The sequence below is a fragment of the Syngnathoides biaculeatus genome, chromosome 16 (genome assembly GCF_019802595.1).
Source record: "Syngnathoides biaculeatus isolate LvHL_M chromosome 16, ASM1980259v1, whole genome shotgun sequence".
In the NCBI taxonomy this organism is placed as follows: Eukaryota; Metazoa; Chordata; class Actinopteri; order Syngnathiformes; family Syngnathidae; genus Syngnathoides; species Syngnathoides biaculeatus.
This window is the reverse complement of record NC_084655.1, coordinates 13,091,680-13,118,868: the sequence shown is the minus strand read 5'-3', so window position 1 is coordinate 13,118,868 and position 27,189 is coordinate 13,091,680. Positions and strand designations below refer to the sequence as shown.

At 40.8% G+C, this 27,189-nt stretch overlaps 4 protein-coding genes across 8 annotated transcripts; all 4 read left to right on the top strand.

Moving 5' to 3' along the window:
- Positions 1–222: 222 nt before the first annotated feature.
- Positions 223–1,732, top strand: ppp1r27a (protein phosphatase 1, regulatory subunit 27a). Its single transcript, XM_061846458.1, has 3 exons — positions 223–631; positions 727–877; positions 1,597–1,732. The coding sequence occupies exons 1-3, from the start codon at positions 223–225 to the stop codon at positions 1,730–1,732; spliced, it is 696 nt and encodes a 231-aa protein (XP_061702442.1).
- Positions 1,733–3,598: 1,866 nt separating this feature from the next.
- mcrip1 (MAPK regulated corepressor interacting protein 1) lies at positions 3,599–7,164 on the top strand. Of its 2 annotated transcripts, none has more exons than XM_061846040.1 (5): positions 3,599–3,736; positions 4,341–4,426; positions 4,537–4,655; positions 5,702–5,806; positions 5,901–7,164. In XM_061846040.1, the coding sequence occupies exons 2-5, from the start codon at positions 4,419–4,421 to the stop codon at positions 5,963–5,965; spliced, it is 297 nt and encodes a 98-aa protein (XP_061702024.1). In that variant the 5' UTR covers positions 3,599–3,736; positions 4,341–4,418; the 3' UTR covers positions 5,966–7,164. The 2 variants fall into 2 exon arrangements, with proteins under 2 accessions (XP_061702024.1, XP_061702025.1); XM_061846041.1 differs by having other exon boundaries at positions 3,606–3,736; positions 4,346–4,426.
- Positions 7,165–7,661: 497 nt separating this feature from the next.
- Positions 7,662–10,615, top strand: alyref (Aly/REF export factor). Its single transcript, XM_061845020.1, has 6 exons — positions 7,662–8,033; positions 9,267–9,419; positions 9,484–9,631; positions 9,912–9,975; positions 10,051–10,237; positions 10,320–10,615. Exons 1-6 carry the CDS (start codon positions 7,788–7,790, stop codon positions 10,332–10,334), a joined length of 813 nt encoding a protein of 270 aa, XP_061701004.1. The 5' UTR covers positions 7,662–7,787; the 3' UTR covers positions 10,335–10,615.
- A 968-nt stretch (positions 10,616–11,583) lies between these two features.
- On the top strand, positions 11,584–27,169 carry LOC133513927 (rho GDP-dissociation inhibitor 1-like). 4 transcript variants are annotated; one of them, XM_061845024.1, is made up of 6 exons: positions 11,584–11,632; positions 21,906–22,101; positions 23,423–23,506; positions 25,769–25,845; positions 25,920–25,983; positions 26,063–27,169. In XM_061845024.1, the coding sequence occupies exons 2-6, from the start codon at positions 21,912–21,914 to the stop codon at positions 26,263–26,265; spliced, it is 618 nt and encodes a 205-aa protein (XP_061701008.1). In that variant the 5' UTR covers positions 11,584–11,632; positions 21,906–21,911; the 3' UTR covers positions 26,266–27,169. The 4 variants fall into 4 exon arrangements, with proteins under 4 accessions (XP_061701008.1, XP_061701007.1, XP_061701005.1 ...); XM_061845023.1 differs by having other exon boundaries at positions 11,623–11,645; XM_061845021.1 differs by lacking the exon at positions 11,584–11,632 and adding an exon at positions 12,420–12,576.
- The last annotated feature ends 20 nt before the right edge of the window (positions 27,170–27,189 follow it).

Here is a 27,189-nt window from a genome sequence, read left to right as displayed (position 1 = left end):
CGGACATCCAAGTCAAGAAAATGACATAAAAGTACTTTTATTATACTGAAGAAGTAATCGATGGACCCAGGAGGGACCTAAAGGATAAAAGACAAGGAGGACAAAAGGAACAAAAAAGGATATTGTTTTTGTCTTCATTTTTTGGAACTTTTTTTTGTATGCTCTCTCATGTCCTCCCTGCTGGGCTGACAGCATAAAAGGAGACAGATCTCTACTGCAGGAATGAAGTACAACTACCATATTCCAGTGTCAACGTACACGCGGCATTCTCAGTACACACAAACCTACCACACCCCTACACAGTATGCATCCAGTCACTACACACCATCATACTCTTCTTCTGCATCTAAATACACCCCACCCCAGTACAAGAGCGCACATCACATCCCATCATACTACACACCTTCCTATAAGTCTACATCAACGTACATCCCTTCCCGGTACAGCTCAACACGGCACACCCAAGCACGGGAAAATCCGCCTCCTGTGATACCCATCACACCCCCCAAGAGAACTGTGCACTTTCCCAATGACATCATCTTCCAGGATGTTGTTAGACACGGAGAGTTGGAACAAATTGGTCGCTTCATCAGAACAAGGAAAGTTCACGTGGATACGCTTTTTCACTCAGGTGAGTAAGTGCCTCACCGCTTCCTTCGTGGAGCAAGTTTTGCACGCTTGGGCGACGCAATGCTGCGGTGGCCTCAAGTGGTGCGATGCATCCAGGTATGGCGGCGCTGCACGAAGCGGTGCTGACCGGAAACCTGGAGGTGGTGAAGCTGCTGGTCAAGTACGGCGCTGATGTCCATCAGAGGGACGAGGATGGCTGGACACCTCTTCACATGGCCTGCAGTGACAGTTTTCCCGAAATTGCTAGGTAACCCACCCAACTGGTATGAATGATGAGGATTCATGAAAAACGGCAGGATAATGTAAAATTAGGCTGGATTGTACAGCATATATTTAAATTTGCATCTTCATTACGCAGCACGGTTAGCTAGTTCTTATCGTACCCTGCTTTACAGTCGAAAAGTCCGGGGTTTAAATCTCGCCTCTGGCCCTCCTTTGTGGGGTTTGAATGTTGGCCTCACATTTCTGAGGTCCCAGGGTCCTCGCCTGTGTGGAGTTTGCATGTTCTCCCCGTGAACTGCGTGGGGTTTCTCCTGGCACTCCGGTTTCCTCCCACATCCCAAAAACATGCAACACGAATTGGACACTCTAAATTGCCTCTAGGTGTGATTGTGAGTGCAGCTGTTTGTCTCTATGTGCCCTGTGATTGGCTGGCAACCAGTTCAGGGTGTGCCCCGCCTTGTGCCCGTTGACAGCTGGGATAAGCTCCAGCCCTCCCGGTGAGGATAAGCGGCTAAGAAAATGGATGGGTATATTCTGTATGTGTGCATGTGTGTGCTGCTACAGACTGGCAACCAGTCCAGGATAAACCCTGCCACTCACCCTGAGACAACCAGGACACACTCCAACTCACCACTCACAAAAGACCAAAATGCCAAATATGACAACAAAGAACAGAACAGATAAAAATGGGAACTGAATTCTTTTGTCAAATGTCTGAAATTCTGCACTTCATGCTCCACACAGCTACCTCCTTTCGGTGGGAGCCAGCGCAGACGTAGAAAACGAAAGCGGAGAGAAGCCGGCCGACCTCATTGACCCTGACTGCACGGAGTTGTCCAAACTGTTCGAGGCTGGCTGCATGTCATTTGGCACGTCTTAGAAACAAAGCTAAAGAGATAAAAGATAACGAAGTGCTTGGGAAATAGTTTTGTTTTCAAAGGGGCTTTAAAAAGAGCATGCTTGAGATGACGAAGGGAGTTTTCTTTCTATGTAAATTGGGTGAAGACCCTTGTGAGAATAAGCGGCTCAGAAAATGGATGGATGGATGGATGGATGGATGGATGGATGGATGGATGGATGCCACTTTTCTCCGATGACTGACATTTTCATTTTTGGTTTTTATTTTTATTTTTGTTCTAATGTCTGTATTTGACTCCTTATTTTCTTTTCTCTTCGTAGTATAACCCACTATTTAAAAATTACTGCCAGTGTTAATACTCTTGCAGTTCATTTACAAAACGGAATTTGAAATACTCACAGACCATTCACTGGTGATGATTCCTGTTAATCCTTGCTGCTGGGCAGAAAAAGGATGATGAACATTTTAAATTTATATTTTAATCAGGAAAAACCTGATGGAATTTCTCTATTACTTTGATATTTCCCTTCCATTTTCTGGTTTCATGTATTTGTCATCGAGACTGTGCTGATGAAAACAACCTCAGCAGGAAAGTCTTATCATTTTGTCCATTTTTTGTACATTTTCATAAATAAAGACTCTTTTATAAATACTTCTCAGCTTTGCTGTTTGTGTAAAATCTTGCTTTTGTTTGTATTTTACCTTTACTAGAATAAATGATTCGATTATTCTTCATTAATTATCAAGGTGATGCCAGAATGAACTTCCATGAGTCACTCATTTACCAAATCAAGGCCACAAATGTTTTATAAATATTAGTATTTTTTGCCCTGGTAGTGTACTGGTACTGTATAAAGTCTACTGGTGCCTTTCAAACAGACAGTGAGCATTAAATTCCCGGCCAGTGTCCCAATATCAAGTTACTCAGTCTCAAGACGACTTCAAAAATAATGGGTGAGTTGCATCACGAAGGGCATCTGGCATTAAAAATATACTGTATATATAAATCCCAAAATAATCATGTGAGTCACTTCTTGTGGTGGACGTAAATGGGACAGGCATGAAGCGACCATGCCAAAATTATTATTGGAGTAGTTTAAGGACTGTATTTTTGTAGACTGTGCAACTTTTGCTGGAAGGCAAAAGACAACATATCTTCATGTTTGTGCAAACACAAGGCTCGCTCATATGTTGGCCAATTTGGCAAACCGGTCTGCAAGGAGGTGGGCATGCCAGGGCAATGTTGCATGTTTTTGGGATGTGGAAGGAAACCAGCTTGCCTGGAGAAAACCCAGGCAGGCACAGGAAGAACATGCAAACTCCACACAGGGGGGTTACGGGATTGAACCAGTGACCTCAGAACTGTGAGGCCAACACTTTACCAGCTGATCCACCGAAAGAAAGAAAATCTCATACAATTCTGGAAGGACACATATACCGAAATAATAGCGATTTAGTCACAATTTACTCAGAAATGTGCTACTGTACTTTACTCGATCTGGTGTGAAATCTGGACCTATTGAGTAAAACACATAGCTATTATTGTGTTGTATGTGGCGAATATAGTTGTTCCGACTGTCACTATATGTCTCTCGCCATAGATAGATGAACAAATATAATGTACCTTATTGATGATTATTATTACATATTATCTTACTCTTGTTATAATGATAATTTTTATGGCAAATTGAGTCAAAGTGATCATTTCCTGCCTCACATTTGGTGTCTTTCTTTCCCTCTCTCTCTCCCTCTTTCTCTCTCTTACATTGCTCATTACAGCACACTGTGGATGGGAATAACCGCTGTGCTGTTTTCCATTATTTTTCCTGTATTCCATGAGTCTGTTCCAATACGCTAGGCGGCAGTATGTAGTAGCTCAGTGGCATCACGAAATCAGAACGCGACAACAAAGAACGACACTTCCGGTTTTCTTGCCGGAAATGATTGGTTGGCATTGGCAACGTTTTAGCTAAATTTTGCGTCCTATACAGCATAAAGAAATCTACAATAAATGAGTTTTTAAAGGTTTGTTCTCAAATTCTACTTCGTTCCGTGCATATATTTTATTCATTTACATTGCTTAGTAAATTTATCTAGTGCTTTTGTTACTAAAGAATGTGGCGTTCGAAGCTAACGTAACGTCAAGACAGCAGCTAGCTATGCGGGCTACTTTGAGCAGAATTTATTGTGTCAACAAATCTGCATCGGTAGCCTATCTCCTGGGTTCATTACAGTGAGACGCAGCCCTCTTGATTCCTTCAAATAACTAACAGCCATTCCATATAGGAAACTACATTTAACTGTTGTTTTGATTGCGTTCCCTGATATTAAAATGGATTTACAGGGCGACGTAAATCCAAACGTAAACAAAGCTCCTTTGTCACTGATTGTATTTCTCTTCGCAATTTGCTGACGTTGAGCGAGTCTTTGCTTCAGAATTAATATCAGCAACTCTAAATAAACAGCTGTTATATTAAGTATAATTGTTCCTCGTAAGTGACAGATATAGTTGTGTTTCCCAATGAGATTGAAAGTTTCCTTCACCATTGTGTTTTTGTATTTTTTATTTTTTTTTTTACATTTTAGATCATGGAGCTATGTTAAAATTATCATTCTTCTTCATTGCTAGTTCAGAACTTTGAAACCACTGACTTCTTCCAAGGCACTCACCATAGAGCAGTGAGTAGAGAGCAGGATCCTAAACAGAATGACAAGGTAAGTTATGTATTATTATAACGAGTAATAATATGTATGTCAGTTAATATTCTTCTGTGCTTGCTTCAGGCATTTTATTCTGTTGATGTTGTTATTTCATATTTGTCAAGCTCATCTGCTCCCAGAATGGTGAATAGTTACAAGCGGACTTCAAGCCCCAGATCGCCTACCAACTGTGGAGAGCTCTTCACCCCAGCGCATGAAGAAAATGTGCGTTTTATCCATGATAGTAAGTATTATTTCAGACCGTGTAGATTATTAGATACTTATTGTACAATAATCCATCCATTTCCTGTCTCGCATATCTTCACTCGGGTCGAGGGTGAGCTGGACCTTATCCCAGTTGACTTTGGGTGAGAGGTGGGATTCACCCTGGACTGGTTGCCAGCCAATCACAAGGCACAAGGAACCAAACAACCAGTCACACTCACGTGCACAGCTATGGACAATTTAATCAGAATTAACAACTGTTTTGTACAGTATTTACCCTAACGCAGACAAACTGGACAATTAAAAAAGCATGAACAATGATTCAAGTGGAAAGTGCTATAATTAATTTAATCAATATGACAAACAGTTGCTCTTACTTTTCTATATATTTGCTGTATGGCAAGAATCTTTAATTGAAAGTTGAGGACTTTTAGTCTCGTGAGAACATGACTGCATGAATTGTAATGCAGTTGTAGTTGTAGTCTTAATCACCTGACTGAGAAAAAACACCCATACAATTGTGTAGTATCTGTGTTAATCATGTGTACTCTGCTGGCACAATGACGGACTGGTTCGCACCTCCGCCTCGCAGTTCAGATGTTGCAGATTCGAATCTGGCCTCAGGCTTTGCTGTGTCAGGTTTTGTATGTTCTCACACTTTCCCGTGTGTGTGTTCTCTCACATTACAAACACGGATGGCAGGTTAGTTGAAGACTAACTTGTCCATAGGTGTAAGTGTAAATGGTTGGCAATCAGCTCAGGGTGTCACCTGGGCTAGACTCCAGCACATCTGTGACCCTGGTGAGGATAAGATGTATAGCCGGATGGATGTTTAAACTGAAAACATTTCTTTGTTGTATGTAAAATAAAGGTTGTGCTAAAAAGTGTTGCATATTTGGAGCTGCATTTTTGTTAATTCCACTACATTTTCTACAGTAATTTGGATATCGCTAATCTGAACTAATATTATCTTAATATTTTTGTTCCTGTCCTTACTTAAATCACTAGTAACTAAAATAGATGCCCAAAATAAAGCAGGCTATTTGTGTTTTCATTGTTTCACAGCCTGGCAGTTCGTGCTCAGAGAAATTCGATCAACACAAAACACCGAGCGTAATGACCGTGGACCACAGGAATACGTTGAGAAGAATCCAAATCCGAACCTGCACTGTAAGCATAACTTCAATCAAATGCACATCCCAGTCATCAGTAAAGAACTGATACAAAGTGTAATACTGACATTTGTCTTCCTCCTGACCATCAGCTTTCATACCAGTGGACCTGACTGACCTCAAGAAACGTAACACACAGGACTCAAAGAAGTCCTAGTCCTCAAGATTGTCCAAGCACTTTTTTTCTGACCCATCATCATTCAGAACTTTTTCCTCTGACAGTCACCCCTATTTGCCAGTCTGAGGCAGAATGCCAAACAATTCTCTATGAACTTTAAACCACAGCAAGCCCGTGTCTTTCTTTCAACCCTACAAGGGATGAAGAAGATCTTTGAAAAATCTCTTGTCATGAACCATGGTGAAGGCTACAAAATCATCTTAATAATGTATGAAAAGGACTGATAATAACCTCCAGTAGATGTTGTTTTTCATCTGACGCTGAGGTACCAACTGTTACACCGGACACAAAAGACTACAAGCTTACTATTACGTACAAAGAAAAATCGCAAAGGGCTTTTCTGTTTTGTTGTTTGTTTTGTAAAGATAGTTGGCTAGATGAAGTGTAGCACTAGTTATGACACATTGGATGCACACTTGAGTATATTTAAAAGCAAAATGCAAAGATAATGTTCTTTGCAGAAATTGTTTTCCATAAAAATGGGCTTTATAGTAAGAAAGCTTCCAAAGTATTCCATTCCATTGATTAACACCGCTTCCAAAAGTGTTGAATAAACTAATTTTGCAGTGCATATTCTTGTATTCATGAGCCACAGATATTGACAAGTAACTAGGAGTTTACTAGTCTTAATATCCCAGGTTCAATTGCAATACAATAAATTGTATATTCCTAACAAGAATTTGGTATTACCTGTAGAAAGTCAGTGAATGCTGAAAAATGCTGTCACCTAAATGGAAAAGAATTGAAGTGAAGACGCTGTATTAAACATAACATCAGCATGCAGTAGCAAAACCCGGATACCATGCAAATACCCCCCCCCCCACACACACACACATGTTTGGGTCAATTAGGAGGAAAGGAAAGAAAACAATGCGCTTTTTGCAAATGCTTGCAGCTATGCCATGGAATCAATGATGTTTTATTGTTTTTATGTCCGTTAAGCCACCAATGATCTTGCAGATGTCCAATAATAAAATTAATATTTATGTTTAAAAGTATGTCGTCGCCCATTCTGAATGTTTTTTTTTTTACCAAATCTGTTGACCAATGTTAAGCTATCACTTAGGCCTTGTTCAATTTTACTACCTTTTCAGCTTGTTAGTGGCCATTTTTGCCTGTGTACAAACGGCCTGTCATTTTTACTATTGTGTTTTGGCATCTTTTATTGCATAAAGTTTTCAACAAACATCCATTCTTGTCATTAATGGAAAATATTGTTTAAATCAACTTCAAATTACATTTTTTTGCAAAATGCACAGGTTGGAAAACTCAAAGATGTGTTACATGTTTCAATGCAGCACACTTTCTGCCTTGTATTGCTAATGCTAAAACAACAATACAATTATTTTCCAAAACATTCTTGCAGAAAAAATACAAACTAATAAAATACAAATTAAGCGAGGTGGACATATGTTGACTGAAACTTTAGTGTCAAAAGGAAACCAATTCGTATAAAAAAAAAGTTTTTTAAAAAGGTTTTTGGTGGGTATACATCGTATATAGCGTCAGTGTAGAAGCCACGGCTGATAAGAAGAAAACGGCAACTCTTTTAAAAGCGAAAAAGCCGTTTGGTTAATATTATGAATTTGGTTATACGTCAGCGACGTCGGTACGTGTGTTCAGTTTGTTGCGTGTTGACGTCACGTCGCCGAAGCTTTTTTAAGCCCTGAGCGTTAAGCCTACCCAACCAGTTGGCTTCAGTTTGGGGAAGGTAGACAAGTAAGGTTAGGGAGTGCCAGTTTTATTTTTTAAAGAAACATTATTTTGTCAACAGTTTACCTTTTTTTGGGGAGACAGCATTATGACCGACAAAATGGATATGTCTTTAGACGACATTATCAAACAGAACAGGCAGCAGCATAGAGGTGGCGGCAGGGGTGGAAGAGGCCGAGGCCGCGGAGGGCTTGGCGGCGGCCGAGGAGGAGGCGCTGGTCGCCAAGGAGGAATGAGCGGCGGAGGATTTGGAGGCCGAGGCGGAGGATCCGGCCCCATGAGGAACCGTCAAAACACGAACCGCGCTAGAGGCAGACCGACGCCATACAACAGGGTATGAGAATGGGCAGGAAAAGGGAAATACCTTGGGCAAACTGCCTGGGTAACAGCCTAGCCTCCAACCAGCTTGCTAATCAACGAATAAAAGCGAATGCTAGCCGCCAAATTTCTCTCGACGGAGAGCTCTTAACACGAGCGGTTGAGCATTAAAGGAAATTGTATTCTTAATATGTCTGTCCTTTCCCGAACAAACCAACCTTATGTTACAATTTTTTTCCTCCCCCAAGAAGAAGCCCTTTTTGAGAAAGGAAACATGCTAGCCTTGGCACATTAGCTAAAGTTGGATCGTGGAAGGTCTGGCGTCGCCATTTTGAATCTTCTACCGCAGATTACATTTTTTTTTCGTCCATCGACAATATCTTTACTTTTCATCAAGTGTCTTTTTGGTGGCGGGAGGAGAACATCAAGAGAGCATCCGTTATTTATTTTCTTCATCTCAAGGAGCACTGCTTTGAGCGTCCAAGATGTCCTTTGTCCGGGAATGGCTGACTCCATTTTGAAGGTGCAATCATTTCAAGAGTTGTAGTGGATGGATCCCAGGACTTCAACCCCCCCCCCCCCCCCCCCTTGCATAGTGATACTGATAGCTAGTTAATCACCACCAGGCTGACTTTGCGTGCGTCTCTGAACGTGTCAGACAAGGCCCAAGTCAAAATGGCGTGTTCTCAAAATGGACGCCGTAGCTGCTCTAGTTTTCTGATCCATCCACATTCATCATGGACACCCCACCCCCCTCAAACAATGAAAGCCATCTCCTTGGCTTTAACGAACTTTTGGAGTCTCTTCGTGGGAGGCAATGCTGCTTCAGATGTGGACAAAGATGAGCATTTCTGGAGCGGCTGTGGTGGAGGAGGCGAATGGCCGCATTTGCTGTTAGCCTCGGTGGGCCAGTTGAACCGTTTAAACAATGGTGTGGTCGTTTGGATTAATATGAATAAAAGTGCCAAACGTCACACTACAACAAAATTATGCATGCAATAAACGACAATACAGCCCACATAGATTATAATTATAGTGTGCGCATCCTCCGAGGGGGATTGACGCGCTTGTAGTTACTGGGTGGGCAAAGGGGAATAATGGGCACCCTCGTGGGGGGAGCTGACAACCCTGGCCATGTTGGAAGTGGAGCCTCTGCTTGCCCCCAACACCCAGCCGTGTGGACTCTGTGATTGACAGAGGCAGGCGGATTCCTGAAGTCAGCAGGTGCGTTCTCTCTCATCTGTTGCAGCCCAAACAGCTTCCCGATAAATGGCAACACGACATGTTCGACAACGGCTTCAGTGGATTCAACGGAACAGCTGGTGGTGGCGCTGGCGTCGAAACCGGAGGGAAGCTCCTTGTCTCCAATCTCGACTTTGGGGTTTCTGACGCAGATATTCAGGTATGATCGCAGTTTGTTTGCCAAAGATTAGGGCCTCGTTACTGAAGCATCTTGTATTTTGTAGGAACTTTTTGCTGAGTTTGGGACACTGAAAAAGGCTGCGGTCCATTACGATCGTTCAGGAAGGAGCCTAGGAACAGCGGATGTCCACTTTGAAAGAAGGGCAGATGCGCTCAAGGCTATGAAACAGTACAATGGCATCCCGCTGGATGGTGAGTACTACTTTTCCTTTCGGCTTGTCCTGTTAGGAATCACCGCATCGTGTCATCTCTTTCCATCTAAGTCTATCGTGCATCTTCTCTAACACCCACTGTCCTCATGTGCTCCCTCACAACACCCGTTGACCTTTTCTTTGGTTTTCCTTTTGATCTTTTGCCTGGCAGCTCCACCCTCAGTACTTAAGAAATTGATTTGCAATATTTTCTCACTTCATGGCCACTCCAACCCATATTACAAGTTTTATTTGTTTGTTTGTTTTTTCCGTCCTTCCAGGGAGGCCCATGAACATACAACTCGTCACATCACAGATTGATACACAGAGGCGGCCAATACAGGGGTAGGTGTCCTTGTCAACAAAACCTTGTCCCTAACGATGACACAATTTATGATGTTATGATCTTGATCTTTCTAGGATGAACAGAGGCGGTGGCATGAACAGGAGTCGCGGGGGCAGCTTTGGCGGCATGCAGAGGGGAGGCCGCATCGGTCGTGGCACAGGCGGCTTCAGAGGCCGGGGTCGAGGTGGCCGAGGGGCTGCCGGCAAACAACAGCTTTCAGCAGAAGAGCTTGATGCTCAGTTAGATGCCTACAATGCAAGGGTGAGTCTGGTTTTTCCCCCCACTTCATGGCTTGTAATTGTGGAACAGCACTCTAATGGATCCTCTGCTTCTGTCTTCTCAGATGGACACGAGCTAAGAAGTGTTGCTGTTCTTGGTCATTCTTTCCTGTTCTACACAGAAGGATGCTTGTTACAGTAGTGCAAATTATTTTACACATGGTTGTCCTAATGTGATTGGTCATTGCTCCAGCCTCTTAACTGCTCTGAAGTGTTTTTTACTTTTTTTCCCCCTCTTTTTGACAAAAAAAAAAGTCTGTAGGTTAAAAGTTGGAATTTCCAAGTCCATTCCTGAAAACTTGTAGTAAATGAAACTTCTAATAAAACCTGCAGTGTATATTAAACACGGACTTTCCTCTTCTGCATTGTTTTCTACATTTGCAATGAAATCAACACTTAAGGTGTTCAACTACATCTTAATGTCTGTTAATCCCACATTTTGTTTTTAAAATTTGATTTTGTACTTTCAAAAGCTTGATTTATGGAAACTCAAAGTGAAACTTGAGATCCACTGCATACATTTTAATATTTCATGTTTTTTTTAACATACAATGTGTATATATACAGTAGATATTTGACTACAAAAAAAACGCAAGACTCATCTCAGACTTGGCACAGATTTGCCCAACTGTTTAAATTTTATACATTATACATACCTACATACACATTGTACAGTTTAACACACTGAACCAAATAGTCCACTTTGCAGAGTGAAAAATCTGATACTTTCAGAAAATGATACTCTGGACATGAAATTTTCGATTATATGAAACCTGTTGCAAATTTGCAACCCCTGCCCGGAAAGGCAGGGGTTAATACATTTTGTTCAATGTATGAGTACAGAAATAAATCGTCCGACCTATTGTACTACAGCTCTGGCACTAGGTGTCACTATGCAGCCGTTATCGTCCGGAATTAAGACGAGCAAGCTCAAATGTGTCCTCTCGTAAATTACGAAACTAAAACATACGCATTATGCGCTGAAGAACCATGTTGGATTGTGGATTTCTTGGGCCCCTGTTGCGGGTGAATATTGTAATGTTTTGCTTTGTTGTCCCAAATTCTCACAAACAATTTCATCCTATGTTGCTGGTGATCATTGTTGCTGGGTGTCATAACTAAAATATTACTGAAAAGTTGGTGTGTTTTTTGTCCCGTTACAATTTCTTATTCTACCTGGTACGATTACAGTTCTAACAATTTTGTTTGAGTGGTCGAGAAGGGTGGGGAGAAGCATTCTTCCTCACGCTGTTGGCACGAACCACTTCCTGTTAAAGGTATTTTTACGTTACTCATTCAAAGTCGGGAACTTACGTGTAGCTTTCCGCCATCTTGCCGCAGTCATTTGTCAAGCAATGATGCCGCTGTCTGCAGCCGGGTTAGTAGTTTAGGTAATTAGTTTGACGGAGTTTTGTTGTACCTTGTTGATAACCATAAATAGTTGAAAAAAAAACAATGATTGGCAACCACGTAAATGTAAAAAGTAGTATTAGTTCTTTAAAAAGTACATTGGCGCCACACTAACGTACTGATCGGGCAAAACCGCTTTAATATGGCGGCCACTGTGACGTATCGAAGCACTTGGCAGTATCCAGTCACGGGCTGGGCGTCTCGAGTACTTGACAAAAAAAATCTCACATTAATAAGGTTTTCAGTTTTTTTTTACCATTAGAAAATTGTCCATCCAATCTCTGTCCCACTCATCCCCAGTGGGCTCGCGGATGTGCCGCTGACTATGGTCGAAAGCAGGGTACGCCCTGCACCACACGGGCAGGTTGATCCGATTTGAACCTACATTCTGTGAACCAACTGCACAAATAGAAAGTTATGTTTTTCATTATCATTATTGCAAAGGAAAACTATTTAGTGTGTTTTTATTGTTGTTGGGCCAAGTTAACAATGTGGGATGTGAGTAATTATTATAAGTCCCCTTTCAGTCTACGTATTTTTCTACTAGTTTCAAGTGAATGAGTTAAATGAGTGCTTTTAGCATAATATTTATACGCAAAAATAATGTTGTTTTTAAAAAATCCGTGTTTGAGCCATTTTCCTATTTTTTAATTTAAATTCACTGTTTCCCTAGAAATATGGATACAAATAAAAAGAAATACACCGTGAATTACATTTGCATGGCAACTTTTCTTTTTTTACCCACGAGGACCAACATTTTTACTCGCTTTTATTTGGGTGGTAGTTTACCGGATGTCGTTTGGCCTATTCGCGGGAATCCTCACCCTTTTTCCCCGTGTCACTTGTTCTCTTCACTTGAGACCGTTTCGCCACCCTGCGCACTATCCTCTTCATTTTTTTCGAGGTAAAACGGTAAGATTCTATGAAATATTCGACAAACTCTTCATTAAGTCGTTTTGTACGACGAGCGAACAGTTTTTTTGGTACACCTTGAAAGAGGAAGTATGTTACAGCTCATCCAGAAAACCTCCCAAAAAAGAGCATTTAGTTGGGCAAAGATCAACTTCCCAATCCAGGGACGTTTAAATGAACATTTGATTTTGCATTGTAGACTTTTGAGTGTGTTTTCCGAGTTGATTATCTTTTCCATTGTTTGGCAAGTATTCTTAATTCCGTGGTTCTTTGGCGTGGCTTATACTGCTTTTTGCATTTGATTTCCGGGTTTGAAATCTGACCGGAGTACGAAATCGGTCATTTCCCGTCGATTGTTCATATCAATATACAAAGATATTTAATGTAAGAGGTGATTAGAGTAGTTGATCCACAAACGCTTAAAAAGAAAGCAACTTTTTTTTTTTTTAAATGTAGACTGATGTGGGCTTTACTGGAAGATTCCATGCAACTTACTGGAGCTCAACTTTTTTTTTCCACCCCTTTCTCGTTTGAATATATGGATTCCCATGCATGGCTCACACCAAACGTCAACATTTGAATCACTTTTTAAAAAGCACTCTTATTGTAGTTAAGCGTGTGAACATCACCCCTGCGTGGATCAAATGTGCTCCAAGTGATTGTGGCTGATGGGTGATTATTCCAAATCCTTCCTTCTGTTTCTACCCTGCTTCAGCGATTAGGAGTTGCCATCATGTCACACGATATATTTTATTTCAAATACAGCCGTATGGAGTATGCTTGTGCCTTATTTATATGTCTGAACCTCAAATTCTCAGTCAAACACTGTTTGAAAATATCAACTTTTGTCTTATGACAGCAGTGGAAAGCGGACAGCAGCTAATGTTAGCAGTGGGCTGAAGTCTTCAAATGATGACATTTTGACCGACATGCTTTTGTGTTACTTAAAAAATATATATATTGCTCAAATTCCCAATTGTATGACCTTAGTAACGTCTGCTGTGTACTTTGGGACCACGCCCTTTCCAAATGAGACCGATCATCTGACAATATTGAAATTAAATAGTACATTTTTGTAACCTACGCTTGTGTCTTACTGATCATGAATGACAGCCAACCCTTATATGCTGGGTTTACACAGAAGCTCCAAGTGCCAATTTATAATTTTAAATAGCCATTTTTTTTTTCATTTCACGTGAGACATATCCAACATGGCTATGTTTACAATACATTGACTGAACAATGAAATAATCAGCATGCCCACATTGCCAAATTGCTTGTAAATCTTCTATCACCGACACGAGGCAGTGAAAACACATATATAACGAAATATACAAGATTAAATGTTACATTGTTTAGTTAGACTTGGGTTTCACTTCTACTTATTACTTGAAATAAACATGACAGTGCACTGAAATTTTCCTGATCTGCTTATCAACTAGGGTTAAAACGATTTGAGTAATCTAGTTATACACGCAATCTCCCTCAAATTTTGGGTGTCATAATTTTTCCCCACCGTGTAGAAGTAAATTGGCATGATGGTCACAAGGCAGGGGTAAGAAGTTTGGGATCGTTGCACACTTAAAAAGATGACATTCTGCAGTGTTTCTACTACAAAGAAGAACTACCTAACATACCATAACAGCATGTTAACGATCGCCAACACTGTAATTCAATGATGTGTGCCTCAAAAAGTGGTCAAGGAACGACACAGTTGCCAATACACTTTCAGACACTATACTAAACAAATTGTAACAAAATTAACACTCCAGATTTATACATGAGCAGCTATGGCCACCCACTCAATACGTAGACTAGCTAACGTTTAGCTAGTAAAAAGGCAGCAGTTAACCTTACAATAGCCAACTCCAATCTTGTTCGCTCACTCACCGAACCATGTCATACCTGTTTAATGCCACACGCACTCGAAGTCAAAGACTTAGTGTGGGCCCAAGTGAAAAACACAAGAGCAAGCTGGACCATGGGCAGGCCCCCCGAGTGAGTAAGGACGCTGTGGGGGCTTTTGGTGTGGGCGATGGGCTACTTAGTTGGGAGTCAGTCGGTGACCTTTCCGCTGGCCACCTTGCTATCCCATTCTGTCTCAACCTCCTGCCACTGCCTGCAGGGATTTCTCTGCTTTTATTTATAAAGCTTCTGTTTGTTCTGATCCTTCCTGCAATAGTCATCTTTTGGTTCTTTTTGTCTGCGAGTCATATATGTCTGATGTCCATATGCATTGATGGGAGGTCTGTCTGATCACTTTCACGATGGCTAAAATATACAATAGGATTAACTTTGATCGCTGAGCTGGTACTTTTTATCAGTTAAAACAAGCTTGTACATCACACCTTTTCCTTCTTCCCTTTTGATTGGATAACTTCAGTTTTTTGCTTTTTTTTTTTTTAAATCTTTGGGTCTCTCACTCGACTTCCGCTGTATTGCATCAGTTCTAGAAAAGCTCTTACAGCAACACTTCCTCATTACTTGTGTGCCAGTGCTTAACTCCAAGTATGAAGAACTCGATGTTGCCTTCTTTCACATGAAACTGTAAAGAGTTCATATAAAAATTCAAGTTGGCTCGCATACTGGTAGAAAGTTAAAGACAATAAATTGTGCTTTGGCTGGTGTGGTTTAACAGTTGAACATGTGAATTATCAAGCGCTCGTCAGTTAAGCGGTGTTTGTGTAACTTCAACGAAGCACAAATGCTCATTGGCGTTGTGACATGATGTTGCAATGGTGTTTGCATCCATCCATTTTATAGTCTAAAACTTGAACTTGATGGCCTTTTGTTTTCTGCATTATCTATGCCCGACATTATCGTTTAGAGAAACAGCACGACTATACGGTCTCTGAAGTAGAGAACTAAATGGTGAATTTATTGTATGCCTAAAGGCATCTATGTTCCTGAATTGGGTGGGCAATGGATGCCTGTAATTACGAACATCTCTGAATTCCTAGTGTCCATTTATTAGAGCTGTGTTTAATTTGTCTATCGAATTAAACATGCCTTGGTCAGTTAAAAGCATATCATCAAAAGCTAGTAGGGCTGTCAATAATGCCACAGTACAGTGGATATAAAAAGTGTATTTCTGAGTGGAATACACTGGTCACTATTTGTGCTCAATTCTCACACACATTTGAAAACTTCAGCATCAAGTTTATTATGTGGCCTTTTCACTTGATACTGTTTGCAAATGATTTGGATTCCACTCCAGTGATTCTGTGTCTGAAGAAGGACTTCTCCACAGTTTAATGTGTCATCCAAAAGTATTTCCCAGCACTGACCAATTTGAGCCCTTCAGTATTGCTGTAGTGGACGGTGTTTACGCTGACCTCCATGAATGAGTTTCGCACACTGACACAGAGTGTCATGTGGGCAAGTACCATCACCTCATTGGTTAGAACACCGTTTTGCTTCTTTTTGCCACTTTCTGCATCTGGGGATTGGATTTGCTGCTCTTGCCTCTCTTAAAACAGCACCCGGACTCTTTTTGGAATAATTTGCGGAAGAAAAAAACAAATTTCCGACGCTTAAAATGAATATAGCCTTAAGTACAGTGTGCTGAGACTAAACATTTAATATTGTCTTTAAATTTATGTAAATGTCAAAAGCACTCATTGCAACTACTAATAGAATGAGTACACAGTGGGTGAAATTCAGATGTCAAAGAATAATCAATTTGTGCTTTGCCAAATACTTGCAATTATTATTATTTTTTTTTTTTTTTTTTTTTTTTTAAGAAAATAGTGTGATCGTCAACACATGCAGACAAGAAATCAGTTCTCTTGATGACACTGATAATTCCCATCAAGAGAATCCTCTTTAGCCATGTACTTCCCGATCATGTCGTTCAATGCTGCTTTGGGCATAATCCCATTAACTGTAATCTCAATCTCTACAGTGGTGTTGCAAATTTAAAATGTTTTACCGCTCAAGAAGGTACGTTATCTCTGTGGAGGGTGCTCACCGCTGCCAGGTGTTTGCATGATGAGGGTCAACAATATGAGCCTGTATTAGCTGGGATGATCTCATGACTGAGGAATAGTCTCAGCGGGGTTACAATGAGCACTCCCTGCAGCCAGTTAGATGAGGTTGTGTTGTGTGTGCAGTTTCAATCTGGAAGAATTTGTATCATAATGACTGCCATGATGATGTTGTTACAGCTAATCCATTTTACTTCTGGATTATCTTTATTGTGCTGATATGCATGATGATGATTTAGGAGTAATACAAGGCCACAAGGTTCATTTTATGTAACATACACAGTTGTTTGGATTTGGATTTTAAAAAGTTTGCTTAAAGACAGAATATGTGCTGTTTTGATTAACAGCATCCATGACTTACAACATGTAATTATCCCGGTTTTTAATCTTTTCTATACTGCCGAGATAACAAGTGGACTTGGCACTTATACGCAAGCAGCCACAAGCATACTTTTCTTTGGTCTATTTTGCCGAAAAAGGCAAAAGGGCCCCATGAAATCCATTCAAATATTATTCCGGGTCCTGTGTAATCAATTTCATGAGAAGCTATTTGAAATTGGAGTCCTATGATAAATAGTCTCCAAAATGGCTGCAGGAGAGAGGGAGTAGGAGATTTGTAGTCGTCATCTTTCCTAAAGTTCTCTTAAGGATGTTTATTGAATACATAGTTGACCATCAGCCAGTATTATTTGATTTGGATCATACTTTTTGAAATATCAATTAACGTGGGCCAGATATTGCATCAAAGTTTTCAGTTTTCATTCAATATTTAGTTCTAGATTTGGTGTCATTCAAATAATTAAAAATGGCTGTTAATCTGTTAGTTGTAGTTATAGTCTGGTTACTCTGGTATGTAGTACATAACCTTGCGTATCGTAGGCCCATGCAAGAGGAAGTGAGACAAACCACCCGATGTTTGCTCCTTGCTGAATATTATGGTGCCACGGTGTTTTCCGGCCTTATTTTCCTGTTTCTTTGTTTCGCTCTACAACAACAAACAGTTGAGCAGTCATTGCAAGCTATTGGCAGAGAGGCAATGACTTTTTTTTAAATGGAAGCACAGAGGCCCTGTGAGGAAACGCAGGTCCTACTTGACTAATACGTGACTATGCATGGCTGACATTGAGTTTTGCAACCCTCTCTTCGCTGCCCTGTGATTTACGACTGTCACCTCAATGTAAAAAGTCTCAGGTTTTACTTTGGCGGAGATTGTGCAGAGGTTTTTGTTTGACTTTACATTTTTATGGTTTGTTACCTCACCAAGAGATATTTTTCAACATTTAACTACAATTTTGGTGAAGTTTAGTCATTTGCAATCAGTCCAACAAAGTTATAATGAAAAGATTGGGGTTTGTTGTGTTGACCTTAGACCGCATAACTTGGCACTTTAAGCCTCTTGGAGCCTGGCCTCATGCCTGAATTCTGTGAGATATGTGAACGATTGAGTTATTTCCTCATACAACTTATCGCAGATGATTGGGCATGAGAGGGCGGAGTCTATTTTAGTCCTGTGTTGGGGAAAAAAATGTCTATAAAGTGACAATTGGTGCTGCAGTTTACTGTTATAGCTGTAATACATTTATGGATGTCACTTTTCCTCCGTTGCTCAAGAATAGCAACATTCAAGTGGATGAACAGTACTGATATGGTGGCAGAACAAGACAAAAACCAGACCGATTATGTGTTATGAGAAACAGGCAACCAGCTGCCTCCTGGTTGCTGCAGGTGTTGACAAGCTCTAATGGTTTCTCTGCACTTTTATGTACACATGTACAACAAGTAGATTCATCTTTTTTATCCACACTGATTTTAGGAGCGGTGTTTTTTAGGCTTTACATTACCGGTGTCAAACTCAAGGCCCGGGGGCCAGATCCGGCCTGCTGCATGATTTTGGGTGGCCCACGAAGGCAAATTGAGTATCAACTTCCGTGATTTGAGTTATAATCTGTCCCAAAATTTCAAATTGTCATGTCATAGATGATAACGTTGCGATATTGCAAGGATTATTGTGTGCCCAAACATCGGCAATAGTTAAAAAACCCATTACGCTTGATTTCTGATTCAAAAAGTAGCTCATAAATTTCATGTGTGAATATGATGAGGCGAAAGATTTTCATGGTTTCAGAGTCATAACAACCCTCTTAGGGAAATCATAACTACAATGTGGCCCGCAACAAAAATTAGTTTGACACCGCTGCTTTGCATGTTCAGTTTTTTTGAGGCCTGATCAGTGAGTTTAAAAAAAAAAGTGTGTGTGTGTGTATATATATGTGTGTGTGTGTATATATATATATATATATATATATATATATATATATATATACCGATCTGATCTCAAGATGGAGCAATGGTTATTTAGGTGGCCTGTCCATATTTAATTGCTTAAAAATATATATTTACAAAAAATGTTCATCTATTTATGCCAGAGAGGCTTAGTGACAGACAGAACTAATGGTCTTCTATTAGATGGCAGTAAGTACACGAATGTATCTACAGTACTTTTTGTGACATTTGTTTGTTGGTATGCAGTGAGATTTTTAAATGTAAAATATTTGGCTTGCCTTTATAAAGGTTGGAAATCACTGCTCTGCTCAGATCATGTTATTTTATAATCCGGTGTGCCTTGCATATGGACCATATGGATATTGAACCTTTAGTGCAGCTCCATCTAATTGATGCATAACATAACCCCAGCCTCTACTGTTGTCTATCCTATGCGTTGCGCCTTATATATGAAAAAGTTTTAAAATATGCCATTCATTGAAGATGCGCCTTATCGTGCGGAAAATATGGTATTCTAATCGGTCAAATCAAAATTACAAGACAGAAATAAATGGATTTAGTTAAATTACTTTATTGTAATTAATGCAAGTCTTTATTGCAGTTGTCTGACATAGTTCAATCGTGAACGCAAATTTGTCTTGTAGCTTTATCCGGACATTACACGTTCTCTCTCCCATACCACGGGACATATTTTTTTTTAAATAACTTTATGAACTGTCAGATATTTACAGTACTACATAAAAAAAACTAAATACTACTATATAAAAATAAACTAGCTTCTGGATTCAGATGTACTGTCCACAATGGCTATGTGGAGTAAATGTCTTTTGCAGTGCCGATCAATGACGTCTTTGATCGGATCGGCAAATTATGACCTTATAACCGAGCATCATAAAATGCCATTTCTTGGCTGATTAAATGGGTGTAACATTAGTGTTTTCATAGTGATGCTGCACTTTCCTGTTTTGATTTATTTATTTTTTACCGTAAGAAAAGGGACTGAAACAGACCAAGCTTGCCAACCCATGAACTGATTGGAACAGAGTGAGCGAACGAGACTAAATACTGTAGGTGTACTATAAATCCTTGGGTTTGGCTTCCTGTTTGGCTGGCTTAATTAAAAATGGGTGATTGAGCATTAGTCTTCACAAGTCATTAATCAAGGCCAGTTGTTGCATAGACCCCTATCCCTATTTGTGGCATCCACATCCAAGCACCTTTTTGTTCTGCTGCGGTGATCTCTGCTCACAGTATCTGTGCGCTTGCTTCTAATGAGCAGTGACTGGTGTGACCATGCAGCTGGGCAACTATGCCTCCCAAGTGTATGTGTGCGAGTAAGGCGAGAAAATAGCAGCTCATTCACGAGGATCTCAGCCGTGGATCCCCCTTGCACTTGAAGGCTGCACTCTCTTATCATAAGTGTTTTCAATCTGCAGATGATGGATCATATGAAGAAACAGTGCTGCAGTGATTTTTGCCTGGAAGCTGTGTCAGCAGTGGTTAGGGTTAAGATTTAGATCATCTTTCAGATCAGGCATTCTCAAGCATTTGGGTTCCAGGGAGCCCCTACACAGAAGAATCTTTTTCCCAAGAAGCCCCGCAAAAGCCAGATGCCAATTAGACACACCTCTAATAGTGGCACTAAATGTCATAGGAATTAAAAATGTAAAAACTATTTCTTAACGACTTGCAATGTTATTTTATGATAAATTCATTTTTTAGGAGGAAAAAGGTAAGTAAATAAAGTTGTCTTTCAAGAAAAAAAATGTTTCTAGGGATAAAAAGTTGTAATCTCATGATAATAGTTGTATTTTTCCAAGATTCTCATGTTTTAAAATTAAATCACTGACAAGGGAAGAGTCATATTTTTGTTATTGTCATCATACTACACCTTTAGTTGTGGAAAATACATTTTGTTTAAACTAAAAATAGGACTATTCCTGTAATTTATAATTTGTTCTAACTTAGTGTTTGTTCGTGCAACAATGTCAGATTGTAGTATGTCAATGCTGAACTGGTCCAAAGTGACAGTAGGTAAGAGAAATCGATTTATTTTTAAAGTTTTTTTTTTTTTTTTTTTTTTTTTTTTTTTATTATTACACACAAGTCCAGGTCAAGTTTTTTGATTATGAGAATCAGTAGATGTCACAAGCATTGTCCGCATTTTTCATCCATAGTAAACATTTACGTACGTCTGTGTAAAAGAAAAAAAAAATGCAGCTGCGTATTTGGTGTTTGAGTGCTCAACTCCGCTCATCTACATACAAAACTCTTGATGAATTGCCTCATCAAATGCAACCAGTGAAGTGTAAATTAGCTCGCCAAAAACTAATTCACACTCATTAGACTTCATTTTGAATTTATGTAGTTAAAAGTTACATTTGCTAACCTCTGTCTGTCATCTCTTTGGTGATGGTGTTGTCAGAACGTTTTTCGGGCTTTGCGGATTTGGTTTGTAGTTTCTTTCTGCTTCCCCCTGCTGTCAGACTTGTCTGCAAAATTCTTCCATGTTTTGCTTGGTGCCCCTTTTCCCTTAATGTACTGTGGACTGGCATAAAGACTTGTGCCCTTTTCTCTCGACAATGAATGGCAGCACAAGCTTTGGGCACAGGTTCTGTCCAATATAGAGCCCTTTGGATGCTGAGCAGACAAACTGCTGCATGAAAAGCAGATACAACCAGTTTAAAATTCAAAATTACTCAATCGGCCCTTATTTCCGATCACATTTTCAGATCGGGACAACTCCACCAGTCACTTTATGTACATACTTTTATGAATAATAGAACATACAGGTAGTTTGCTAACTTTTTATTTTTTCCCTTACCACAAGTTGCAGCTCGTAGACTGATTCAGCAACACCATTTGGAAAACCATTTTGTGAACTGCTTTAGCTAACTAATAACCAGGATTTGTAACACACCGTCTTAACCTTAAATGGCAAAAATCCAAGTATTGTATTTCCTCTTGTGGTCAATGTTTATCACTTAATTCTTTATTTTGTCATACCCCCCCCCACCCCCCACTTCCCGTTTTCTCCTCCCACTTGTTTGCTGCGAGCAGCTTACCATGGCGGAGTCGGAGCCCACACCCGAACAGCTGGCCGCGCTCGCTGCGGCCAACGAGGAACCTGACTGCGGGGTTAACTACAAACCTCCGGCACCGAAGAGCTTACAGGAGATCCAGGAGCTGGACAAAGACGATGAAAGTTTGCGCAAGTACAAGGAAGCATTACTGGGCAGCACCTCTGTGAGTGCAGGTTAGAGATCTCCACCCCACAACACACACACAAAATTTACCTGTCAAATGTTGTAATTTAAACTTTTAATCATTCAGAGAGAGTTCTCAAATGGTTTCAAAGGAGGGAAAAAAGCTTCTAGCATGGCCCATCAATCACCTGACCTGAAACCAATCAAAACTTTATGTAAAGATCTGAAACTCAAGGTCCATAAAAGAAGCGTATGGAGCCGCCTTTGCCATGTAGCGTTTCAGTCTTGGCTTCAGTTCTCAAACATAATCCAAGGTGGCATGTCTGTTTATAAGAATATTCTCACCCAGAAGAAAAAGAGTGCCAACAATGACCCAGAGCTGTTTTTCCGCTCACAAAAAGGCACCTGCATCAGAGAAAAAGACTCTACAGCAGAGCCGCCACGCCAGGAGGCCAGAGGAACTGTAAAATACGCTTGGGTTGCTATTAATAAGTTCTTGTCCAACCTCACAGATTGGAAATTAAAATTACATTTATTTTGAACAACTAAATAATTTTTGAGTCTTTTTGTTCTACTTGATGGATGGTTCCCAATATCTAGTGAAATTTTCATATCAAGAGCACCTTTGGAAGCATTTCCAAAAAAAATGTTATATACCGTAATACCAAGCCTACACAACGCACCTGGTTATAAGCCTCACCCACTACATTTGTAAAGGAAATACCATTTGGTACATACATACGTCGCAGCTGTGTAAAAGCCGCAAGTGCCCACATTGAAATCCACATTGAAACACAAGATATTTACAAAAACGGAACACGAGAGAGTTTAGTGTTAGCCTCGCCGCGCCAGTGCTAACGTTTGCGCCGTGCTGGCAGAGCTGGTTTAAAAAAAAAAAAAAAAAAAACGGTAAAAATCACTGAGACACGCCAGCGCTAACAGGACCGAACCGGTAAAAGTCACGTCCTCGGCATATATATTCCACGGTTCTCACTCTTACCTTTTCCGCTCGAGTGCCCCCTTGTGGCCGTTGGAAAAAAAATCCACAAATTAGCCGTGTCACCACATAAATCGCATGGTTGAAAGTGTGTGAAAAAGGTGGCATCTTATCGGCCGGAAATTACTGTCCTTATTTCAGCCGTGAATTTGAGTGTCAAATTTGAAACAACAGTCGACCGCTGACTTGTTACAACAATACTAAAGTCATTCGTGCTGTAAATATTTTTGTGAAAATACTTCTAGGCCAGAAATATAAAACAAATGTAAGTGATGTACAAGCATTGTTTCTTGTGCTGCTACATATTGGATCCATTTAAATCAGCAATGCATTTGACCGAAGATAAATGTGATTTGTCGTCTGTTCCCTCGTAGATCCCAACGTACCAAATATCCAAGTGACCCGAATGACTCTGGTATGTGACGCTGCACCAGCCCCTTTGGTACTTGATCTGACGGGTGAGTAGATCCAATGTTTCATATGCAAATGATGTAATATTGTAATTTTGTTCACACCAAAGACTTCCAACTGACTTTTTGTTTCTTTAGATGCATTTTATCTAATTAGTTTAGACTGGACAAATGTGTACAGAGGTTCATCAGTCCTAATTTGGACCAGTACAAAATTGCATATGGATGTATTATTTTAATTTAGTGAACTGTTGGATTTGGATTTTTAACAGTATTATAGTACATGCACTGCGCTTACATTTTCCTCAACCGATGTGCTAAGGTAAATATGAAACTGTTATGGTCTTATTTGCTTTTTTTTTTTTTTTTTTGTGCAAAGACAGGCCATATTCCTGTACCATTTATTTAGCGTGTTCTGGCGGGAGCGTATGCGAAAAGATGACAATGTGATTTACCAAACCTGACATGAAGTGTGATGGCTGCTTTTGCCCGTTCAAATTCCTCATGTGAAAGGGGGGCAGGTGCAAACAGGCACGCACCAGCGTTGCACTCACCCTTCATCGCACACCCAACACAAGAGGGTAATCGCTCAAGATAACATTTGAGATATCACATTGTCTTTTGCCGCTTACGATTGAAAGGGTAAATACATTAATTTGATGTATTCCCGCACCTTGTTCAAACGATAACCTTTAAAAAAAAAATTACTATAAGCCAACATTTCTACAATGTCTGAATACTTCTGTGCTTAAGTGATATTGTTTATGGTTGTTTTATTTCCAACAAGTGGACCAACACCTATTTTATGAACAAGACAAGCCGAAAAGAAAGAAGACTTCTCACAGCACGATGTAGACTGCCACCTGGTGGTCAGCATCTTTAGTGCAGTTTTTTTCAGGCTGCTCCTGATAACTATTGTAATTTTGTTATTAATAATGAGAGTAATACATTAAACCTACATTGTGCTTTTCGAGACGAACTAATGCAGATTTCTGTGCACCGTGACCCAGATGCCTTTATGAAGGAAAAGTTAATTGGAAAGAGGAACCACCCTGAGGTTTTTTTTTTTTGTTTGTTTTTTTTTGGTCCCCTTCCCCTCTTCAAGTGGGGTTTTGATTATTATTATTTTATTTCCCCCCCCCCCTTGGGATTCGACCAAGGCTGCCCTCTGTCAGCGAGTATTTTAACTTTTATGTACAGAATTTCTAAGCATAGTCGAGGCATAGAGGTGGTCCCGTTTGGTTGCCTCGGTATTGGATCTCTGCTTTTTGCAGTTTTGCTGGCTTCCTCAAGCCATGATTTCCAACTCTTACGGGAGAGTTCGCAGCTGAGTGTGAAGGGGCACTGATCAGAATCAGCACCTGTAAATCTGAGACCATTGTCCTCAATTGGAAAGGGGGTGCGCTCTCCATGTTAGGGATGAGATTCTTTCCCAAGGAGGAGTTCAAATATACTGGTCTTGTTCACAAGTGAGGGAAGAATGGAGCGTGAGATCCACAGGCAGATTGGTGCAGCGTCTGCAGTCATGCAGACGTTGTATGGGTCCGTTGTGGTAAAGAAGGAGCCAAGCTGGAATGCGAAGCCGGAAGATCGATCTGTGTTCCTACCCTCACATGTGGCACATGACCGAAAGAGCAAAATCCTGGATACAAGCAGTCAAAATGGTGTCCGGCCTCTCCCTTAGTGAGAGGGTGAGAAGTTGGGTCATCCGGTAGGGGACGCAGAATAGAGCCGCTGCTCCTCCACATTGACAGGAATCGGATGAGGTGGCTGGTGCATCTGATTTGGATACCACCTGGACGCCTCCCTGGTGTTAGGGTTAGAGATGGAACCCTAACCCGGGAAGAGACCCCGGGGACTTGCTAGGACACGCTGGGAAGACTATGTGGCTCGGCTTGCTTTGGAACTCCTCTGGATCCCCTTAGAACAGCTGGAGTAAGTGGTTGTGGAGAGGGAAGTCTGGGCTTCTGTGCTAAAGTTACTGCTCCCACAACCCAAACTCAGATACGCACAAGAAATTAGATGGATGGGTAAAAAACATACCATTGGTGTCACTAGGCCAATTTTAGGGGGGCTTCAGCCCACTCCGTTTGTGTCGCCACTATAGCGATTTAAGTGTTGAAAAGTTCCATCAGCGCCCCCGGAGGTTCTCCCATATTCAGAAAATGTCAAACTAGAAATGTATGGGGGGGGGTTCTCTGTGTCTGGGAGTTGTGAAGTGTAACGTGGGTTTTTATCTGCTAAATGTGTTTAACTTTAAAATGAGGTGCCCTGGTTTAATGTCTTGTTTTCCTGGATTCTTTATGCTAGGAAATCTGGACAACTTCAAGAGCAATCCGTTTGTGTTGAAAGAGGGCGTGGAGTACAAAATAAAGATCAACTTCAAGGTGAGCGAGAGCACGGCACTGGAATATGTCTTACGGTCTATGTTCTAAGCACTGACGTCCGATGTCTTTTCCAGGTTAATAAGGAGATTGTGTCGGGTTTGAAGTACATTCAGCAGTCATTCAGGAAAGGAATTAAGGGTAAGCCCCCAACTCCACCCCCAAGGTAATAGTCTAGCTGTATTTGGTTGAATCTAACGTAATGTAATCTGACGGCCAGTTGATAAATCGGACTACATGGTGGGCAGCTATGGGCCCAAACCAAACGAGGAGTACGAGTTCCTCACCACCGTCGAGGAGGCGCCCAAAGGCTTGATGGCCCGCGGCACGTACACCATCAAGTCCAAGTTCACCGACGACGACAAACACGACCACCTGTCCTGGGAGTGGAGCCTCACCATCAAGAAGGACTGGAGAGACTGACTCGCCTTTGATCGGCTGCACCGACATCTTCCTCCGCTTTCTTTCCTCTCTTGCTGTGTTTCCATTTGTTTTTCTTATCTGATGTCTTCTCCGTCCATGGAGGCCCTCGCACTTCCACTTTAATTGGGTTTTCTTTTAAGTATTAAATCCTGGAAATCGAGATGGAAACACGCATGATATATTGTGATGTTTTGTTTAGGCATCAGTACTCCCATTTATTTGTATGCTTTTCATATTGCTTTGTCCCTTTTTTTATGATCACCATATCTGCCTTGGGCAGCTAGAGCATTGCTGTATGTATTGAATGTGTTGGTGGGGGGCAGTGCATGGTCACTTTACATCTTTGCTGGAGAGTTCTCGGGACACCGACTTCTCAAGCCTTTGAGCAGATTTGTCATTTTGATAATTATATGGAATTCAGGTCACCTCTTTTCTGATTAGCTTACAGAGGTTAGCCCCCCCCCATCCCATTAGCTGCCATGTGGCCTTTTAACGTGAACCCTCGTGAAAAAGTGATTTGCCTTCAAGTTTGACTTAATGACGAAAATGATCTGTACACCTTTGTGACTGAAATTTTTTTTTCTTTAGCATGCATATTTTTTTCCCCATCCAAAGCCTGTCTAGGGGAGCCAAAAAGCTCCTTATCCTCCCTGTGCTCTACCCATTTCACCCATCCTTGACTGTGCCTGCAGTTTCTCAGTGCACACCCCCCACAAGTAGTGTCTCAACCGCTGCGGACATCGCATCTACCACAGTGTTAAGCGGCCCCATATTGTTGTTCTGACCGTGACTGAGGTTGCACCTTCGTTGAGATCTTTCTGGTGTTGGTGTTGGGTTTGAGTAAGTGTTTGCTACATGCTGCCCAGTATAATTCTCTTGTAACATTAAAATGTTGGAATTTGAACATGTCCTTTCATTAAAGCA